The sequence below is a fragment of the Plectropomus leopardus genome, chromosome 23 (assembly GCF_008729295.1).
Source record: "Plectropomus leopardus isolate mb chromosome 23, YSFRI_Pleo_2.0, whole genome shotgun sequence".
NCBI classification, from domain to species: domain Eukaryota; kingdom Metazoa; phylum Chordata; class Actinopteri; order Perciformes; family Serranidae; genus Plectropomus; species Plectropomus leopardus.
In genome coordinates, this window is record NC_056485.1 from 19,488,559 (window position 1) to 19,497,156 (window position 8,598).

General features: G+C 40.3%; 1 protein-coding gene across 1 annotated transcript in view; it reads right to left on the reverse strand.

Annotated features, from left to right (window-relative positions):
* Positions 1-449, reverse strand: part of tkfc (triokinase/FMN cyclase) — a 9,411-nt gene extending 8,962 nt beyond the window's left edge. The window contains exon 1 of the mRNA XM_042512727.1: positions 322-449. Within this exon, the coding sequence (XP_042368661.1) occupies positions 322-449 (128 nt within the window). The remainder of the gene's footprint in view (positions 1-321) is intronic.
* Positions 450-8,598: the final 8,149 nt, after the last annotated feature.

Here is an 8,598-nt window from a genome sequence, read left to right on the forward strand (position 1 = left end):
GAAGATCATATAAATGTCTTAATATCATAGAGACCACCTAACATTCAGAAATGTCCTAAAATCCTAAAAATGTCCTACAATCTTATTTGCTAAAATCCTAGAAATGACCTAAAATCCTAGAAACGTCTTTTACTCCAAGAAGGATCATATAATACACGAAATGTCCTTAGATCCTGGAAATGTCCTAAAACCCTAGAAATGTCCTAAAATCCTTAAAATACCCTAAACTCCCAGAAACTTCCTGAAATCCTAAAATAATGTCCAAACATGTTAGACTCCGGTCTTGGACTTTAGGACATTTTAGCCAAACATTGTAGTTACACTGCACAGGTGTTCCCAGTTGTGTCCTCCTTCATGGCACATCCACGCGCCTCCCCTCGCAAGGTAAGCTCCGCTCGCTCGCGCCGCTCGGTGAAAACATCGAGCCAACCCTCCGGGTCCTCCTGCATGACGCACGGGGTGAGTGGAGCCAGTCCGCTCGGCTCAGCTCGGCTCAGCTCAGCTCGGAACCGTCCGGAGCAACATGCAGGATGGCGAGTGTGGAGACAGCCGCCGAACACGAGCGTATCCTGCGGGAGATCGAGAGCACAGACACCAACTGCATCGGGCCGACCCTCCGGTGAGTGTCTCCCCGGCGGTGAGCCCCGGTGTGCCCGGTGGAGGGCAGCTCCAGCCCGGGGGAGGAGGAGGAGGAGAGCGGCTAGCCGTGATTAGCACCAAGTTAGCAACTCCTCCGAGACTCCGCGAGCTTACTCAAAACTTTAACGGTCGTGTGTCCATTATCGGACAGCTAACCGGCTAACTTTAGCAAACACAAAGGCTAGCTGATTTACATGATAAACAGTCACGTATGAACGCGTACAGCGAGTCCCCGCTGTCAAACGGGTTTGACGCGATATTGTCTCTTTTATCTTTGTCCTCAAAGTTTGTCAACTTTGTCCAGAGGCATTTTGAGCAACTCGTGCTAAGCTAACTGCGCTAACTAATTGTCATTCTGCTCACTGGTGTCGGAGCTCACAATGAGAGTCGAGTTTGTTTTTGGTTTCTAGGCGCTGTCTCTTTGTGAAAACGCTCCCGTGTTTGTCCCCCGTGTCGGTCAACGTGTGCTTGAGGAGTTTCGGGGGCCGGTTGTTGTGAGTTAGCCGGCTGCTAGGTGGTTAGCAGCAACCAAAATATATCAAGGAGTGTCAAGTGCAGCAGCAGCTCTGTCAAAGCTCCGTCTGTGGACACAATGAATGAGACCCACAGCTGCTGGGGGACATCTGGACCGATCATACGCGTTTTCTAGGCTGTTAGGACATTTCTAGGAGCTTAGGACATTTTTAGAATGGTATTACATTTCTAGGATTTTAACATGTTTTTAGGATTTTAGCACATCTCTGGGACTATAGGGTGTTGTCTTGGACTTTAGGACATTTCTAAGATTTTAGGACATTTTTAGGACGTTTCTGGGATTTTAGGATGTTTCTGAGATTTTAGGACATTTCAAGGGTTTTGGGATCTTTCTAGGATCTTAGGACATTTCGAGAATTGTAGAATTCTTCTTGGACTTTAGGACGTTTCCAGGATTTTAGGATCTTTCTACGGTTTTAGGACATATACGTTTTTAAGACATTTTTAGAATTCTATTACATTTCTAGGATTTTAGAACATTTCTAGAATTATGGGACATGTCTGGGATTGTAGGATGTTGTTTTGGACTTCAGGACATTTCTAAGATTTGGGGACATTTTTAGGATTTCAGGATGTTTCTGAGATTTTAGGACATTTCAAAGGTTTTAGGATCTTCGGACATTTTGAGAATTGTAGAATTCTTCTTGGACTTGAGGATGTTTCCAAAATTTTAGGACATTTTTAGGATTTTAGGATCTTTCTACGGTTTTAGAACATATAGGTTTTTAAGACATTTTTAGAATTGTATTACATTTCTAGGATTTTGGGACATGTCTAGAATTTAGGACATTTCTGGGATTGTAGGATGTTGTCTTGGACTTCAGGACATTTCTAAGATTTTGGGACATTTTTAGGATTTCAGGATGTTTCTGGGATTTTAGGGCATTATAAGGATTTTTAGGACATTGGATTTTTCTAGGATTTTAGGACATTTTTAGGATGTTAGGTGGTTTCTAGCATTTTAAGACATTACTAGGATTTTAGTATGGTTATAGCATTTTAGGGCATTATAAGGATTTATGACATTTCTGGGGTTTTAGAATATCTCTAGGATCTTAGGACATTTCTCAGATTTGCACCTTATGGGGGGCCAGATTTGGGCTGTACTTTGAGTATCACTGTCCTCGGGGTCACATTTGAAGTGATTATACTCCACACAGAGAGCCACTGGTTGGTGTTTTTTTATGTGTTTTGAATGCTGATGAGTGTTTAGACTGCTGCTGTCATAATTTAATGGAAACTGCGTTTACAGGCTGAATGACTTTTCTGTTTGTTTTTGGGGTTTCTGCCAGGCTACATGGTTTCACGTCCCATTAGTGGGGAGGATGCAGAATTAGTTCAGCTGAGTTTGGAGCTGAAACGGGCATCAGCCTGTTTTCTGCTCAGATTTCATGTGTAGATGTTTTTTATAAGTTAGACCTCCAGAAGTGCTTAGTTGTTGCTAATTTTTATCCATTTATTACTTAAAAACTGCATATTTCATTTAAAGGAGGGCTGGGACGCTCTACCTGCTTTGCTTGGGGGCCACTTCTGCAGAATGACAGGCGGCCAGGGGCCAATCGCAGCAGCCATGTTTGATTTGAGGATGCTTCTAGGATTTTGGGACATTTCGAGGACTTGAAGACATTTCTAGGATTTTGCAAAATTTTTAAGATTTTAGGATATTTCCAGGATTTTCAGATGTTTCTAGGATTTAGGAACTTTCTTGAATTTTATTGCATTTCTAGGATTTAAGGACATTTCTTGTAGGATGTTAGGATGTTTCTAGAATTTCTCAGATTGTACGGCATTTAGGAAATGTCCAAATATGCGAGAAATGACCCCAAATCCTCGGCCCCTTTTTGCAAAAGTGGCCCCCAAGCAAAGCAGGCTAAGTATCCCTGCTTTATCGTAACAAAAACACAGCGATTCTTATTTTTTTTTTAAATTATTTGTATTTCTGGTGATTACACACTAAAGAAAACACACTTATAATCCATTTCTGCCAATATATCCCCCTTTATCCTACACACTGGACCTTTTAAGCATCTTCTAAAAATGGTCCTTTTGTGCCGTCTCAGAATACGACGTGTCCTTGGCCAGAGGTCTTTGAACTGATTGTCCAAAGCGGAAATAGGTAGTGAATGAACAGGGAAATGCACCAGAGGAACTGGGCTATTGAAGGCTTGTAAAAGGTGTGTGTGTGTGTGTGTGTGTGTGTGTGTGTGTGTGTGTGTGTGTGTGTGTTTACTGGCCTGCTCAAGATCCAGTTGCCATACAACTTGACAGCTTAGTGTGACACCTCTGGCTGCCACATTCTCCTCTGAGTGTGTTTGCGTGCAGTCCAGAGTCCCGGTGAGCGACGCCGGCGGGCGAGCAGACAGCACGAATATGATTTTTCTATCTGCGTGTGATGTTTCGGCTCTTCCTGTTTCTGTCAGACTGAGTCTCAGTGTTTCCAGGGCACACTCACACACTCAAAATATAACAACACAGTCTATGTTTGGATCTGTCAGCTTCATCATTGGCTTCTGTTTTTTTCTTTTTCAGCCCGGAGTGATGTTAAAAAGAGAAAATTTTAATAGAGTAATGTATCAGATGATAAAAGACGCTGCTGTTGGCTTTGAAAGCATATTTTTGGATGGTGCGTGTAAAGGCAGTGATTATAAACAGTTTCCTTTCTGGTGCTATTTTTATCTTTATGCCAAAGACCAGAGATACTCAACCTGCTTTGCTTGGGGTCACTTTTGCAAAACGACAAGAGGACAGGGACAAGTCGCAGCAAACATACATGTTTCCAGGATTTTAGGATGTTTCTTGGACTTAGGACTTTTAAAGATTTTTAGGTCGTGTTAAGTATTCTAGGACCTTTCACAGATTTTATGAAGTTTTTTGGACATTTGTGGAACTTTTGGAGGTTTCAAGGATTTTACGATTTTATAGGACTTAGGACATTTTGCAGATTTTAAGACGTTTTTATTAGGACGTGTGGGATTTTAGGACATTTGTGGGAATTTAGGAAGGTTCTAGGATTTGAAGAAGTTATTAGGATTTTTCTACGATTTTAGGACATTTCTCAGATTGTAGGAAGTTTTTAGGATTTTAGGTTGTAAGGTTTAACTTTTGAATGTTTTTAGGAATTTAGGACGACATTTTTCACATTATAACACGTTTCTAAGCTTTTAGGACGTTTCTAGGATTTCAGCACATTTAGGAGTGAAGGACATGTCTCGGATTTTAGGAAGTTTTTAGGATTTTAGGACATTTCTTAGATTGTAGAAAGTTTCTAGGTTTTAGCATGTTTCTAGGATTTTAGGATGTTTCTCGGATTTCAGGACATTCGTGGGCTTTTAGCAAGGTTCTTGGATTTTAAGAAGTTATTAGGATTTTAAGATTTTTCTAGGATTTCAGGACATTTCTCGGATTGTTGAAAGTTTTTAGGATTCTAGGAAGTTTCTAGGATTTCAGCACATTTCTAGGATTTAAGGGCATTTCTCATATTTTAAGATGTTTCTAGGATTTTAGGACATTTATCAAAAATCACGGTGGTGGTGTGTGCGTGTGTTAGTGTGTGTCCTCCTGCAGCAGCAGTGTGCAGGTTGAGGCCGGCTGCAGCATTCCTGCCTGACAGCAGAATAACTCAGGATAAATCTGTCAGGAGCAGAGCTGATCCGTCAGCCAGCTCCCTCAGGTTACAAACATTCACCTAAAGTCAGGTCTAATTTTCCTCCGAATTGTTAAAATATTATTACACAGTATTTGAAGACTTTTAATGCCTGTGGAGTTATCAGCATATATTTATTCATGTCTATTTTAAACATATCAGACTAAGAAGATTGAGTCTAAATCTGTCTTTCTGTTCCTCTGTTTTTATTTTCCCCTCTTTGAGTTTAACTCTGCTTTTCAGTTCTCGTTCCAACACCAATTATCCTGAGACTTTACAGTTCACATAAACACAGAGGAGCAGTTTGAGGGCAGAAAGGCTGATGATCACAGGGCTGCTGTGATTATAAAAACAAGAGTGATGAGAGAGTCACTTCAAAGAGAGATTAAAAAGACAGACAGTGGATGACAGAGCAGTTCTCAGCAGTGTCCCCGTGTCTGCTACAGCACACACATTTAGCACCAACATTGCGAACAAATGCAAGAAAATGTAGCAATCAATACATAAACAAAGTGCTTTTCTTCCACAGGGCATGTCTTTTTTCTCATTATTGCTAAAGGCTCTCTATAGAAGTAGTTATGTGAATTAGCCGGGCGATACGGACCAAACATCACATCTTGGTATTTTATGGCTGACTGGCAATTATACAGTATTAAGTGCAAGGATGTGCTTTAAAGCCATTTGGGGCACAACAGTGATGCAGTCAGGACCAAGGTGCTTTAGCAGAGGTCTGTAAGCTTTACTGAAGTGTCCTGAATTTTTAAAGAATAATAAAAACAAAAATACCCAAAACTTTTCAAAGAAAAAAATGGACAAAAATGTTTGAATGGAAAAAAAAAAATCATTCAAAAGGAAAACAATTGCCAAAATATTTTAAAGAAAAAAAAAATCCTCAGAATTTAAAGGGAAAAAAAAGTCACAGATTTTTGTCTTTGAATATTGAAAAAGTTATTAAAGCAAAATTGCCAAATTATGTCTTTAAACATGCCAAGTTATTTTACACGAAAAAAGCAAAACTTTAAAAAATTAACTTTTATTATTCTTATCACTCATATTCATTATTTAAAAATAAATAAGCTTAAAAAAGCTATAATACAGTTATGAAAAAGAGCTGATAAGTATCGATGGCCGTTTTGGAGAACGTGTGGTCTTGCCTAAAAGTCATGGAAATGTCCTGAGTGTTTATTGGTAAAAATGTGTGTGAACCCTGGACTTGTATCTTGACTGTTGCTGACTGATTGTGTAGTTTTTGTGTGCAGCTTCAGAAATAGTTGAATGTGTCACAACCGCTCATATTTGTTATCTGTGTTTGTCTGCGGGCTGAGCTCATTCCAAGGTGTGCTGTTTGTGACATCGACTAATCTAATCAGCCGTCTACAGTCGAGCTGCTGCGAGCGTGGAGAAGCTCGTCAGTGACTTAGAAACTCTCCCTCTGTGTGTGTGTGTGTGTGTGTGTGTGTGTGTGTGTGTGTGTGTGTGTGTGTGTGTGTGTGTGAGAGAGAGAGTGAGCTCCACCCTGTGTCTAACAGCGTGCAGCTGGTGAGTTGCTTCAATGACAGGGGACCTTCATGTGTGTGGTTTTCTGCTTTACATCCATAGAAAATGCTTGTTTCTGATTGGTCGTGCTCATATATAGAAGCTTTGCCGGACAGTTAAACCACTGTTTAAATCAGAGCGCACTGTTTGTTAAACTGCAGGTAACCATAGCAACAATACTGAGGCTTTGCCGTCACCAGGTGAGAGTGCGCTAACCATGAGTTAAACTCTTTGTTTTTCTTGTGGCCACGGTATAAACGTCAGAAAGTAATAGACCGTCTGAGGTATAATTTTTGATGTTAGTCATTGTGTTCTCTACACACACTGGAGATTACAGTCCAACCTTTGTTTTCAGACTAAATATGCAGTGAAATTTTGTGCAAATGCTTGATGCTTCCTGACAGGTTTTGGTTTGGTTTTGGCTGATGTCTGGTTCTGGTGTGTATTCAGTCTCGTGGTCCTCAGCAGTTCTCTGATTTACTGGTCCCGCATCTGTCACACGTGGCATCACTCACTGAATATACATGCACAAAATATTCATTTTTTAGTCCTTATTTCGAAAATAAATTTTCCTACTAAGTAGGGGTCGACAGATTATCAGCCTGGCTGATTAATTCTGCTGATATTTAGCATTTTGCAGATTTTCTGCATCTGCATTTTATTTTAATGATTGCAGATAAATTTAACAAATTAAAACATGCAAAGAAAGTGTCAGCATGGGAGGAACTTTTACTTTGTAAAGCTTTGGGGCTGAACTGATTAGTATCTGGTGGTCAAAGGTCAAGGTCATGGTGATGTTATAAAACATGTTTTCTGACCATAACTAAAGAACTAATTTGCTAATTAGGACAAAAGTTCACACAAAAGTCTAAAAAGATTTAAAAATTTAGTGCTGACATTTTCTATCCAAAAGGTCATAGGTCAACTATGACATCACAATGTTCTGCAAAAACCGTGTGGCGGTCGTTTTAGTTCGATAGGATTCTGATTTTGTCCTCTGCCACGTTGCAGAGCTCTGGATGGAATATTCTCACATATCAGACATTTCGCACGGCCCAAATAAATCTGAATTTACCGGGTGTGTGTGTGTGTGTGTGTGTGTGTGTGTGTGTGTGTGTGTGTGTGTGTGTGTGTGTGTAGGGAGTAACTTGCCACAAGCTTGTTACAGCAGCTGACACACACCCTGCTGAGTCATCAGTCTGTTGTTGTCTGTGCACCAACACACACACACACACACACACACACACACACACACACACACTCATTTATGCACACTCATTTATGCACTCAGGGGTTGGTGTGCTCGTCTTAAGTGGGTTAAGATCCTATTTAGCCAGCTGTCAAGCTCACACACACACACACACACACACACACACACTCATTTATGCACACACACGCACACAGCTGTTTACAGTGATGTCATAATTCAGAGCAGCTTTCTTGGAAGTTCTTGTCACTGCTCCCTGTTTCAAACTGTTAGTTCCCCAAATTTGTCCAAACAGCCATCTTTTCCCCATGCTCCTCCTCTTCAGTGACGCTGTCATCCACTCATCTCACACCGCCTCCTTCATAAATCTCCATCCTACCATTTCTTTTCACCCTCCGTCGCTCTTTTTCCGCTCTTCTCTCTATGTAGTTTGTGTTTCGCTGATTACTTACTGCTGCTGACAACAAACTCAAAGACACTCAAAGATGAGAACAAGGAAAAGGAGAATATTGTGCTTTTAGATTTTTGTTGCAGATAACAGAAAAAAAGTGAAAAGAATAACTAACAGCCATTTTCAATTTTTTGATAAATGTGGACACATAAATATGCTGGAAGTAGGCCAAAAACAGCTGGAAAATCTATTAATGGTGGCAAATGTTTTAATTGTGGCAGCTCATCATTAATCAATGAATGTGTGTGAATACAGTGTTATGTAGATAAAATGCATATTAAAAAATAATTGATGAGAAATTATTGTCTGTCGGTGAAAATATCACCAAGTAACCACAAAGCTGAATGTGGCAGATTTGAATAAAACAAGTCGTCTGTCAAATTATGTGTTAAACTGCTCTCAGGTGTGCTAGAAAAAATAAAACGGGAGTATTTTTGTGTACAAGCCGTCTGTGTAATAGCCATTATAGTGCTTCCTGTGTTCTTTTCCTTCCAAAAACAGCACAACACACACACACACACACACAGACACACACACACACACACACACACACACACACACACACACACACACACACACACCCGTATA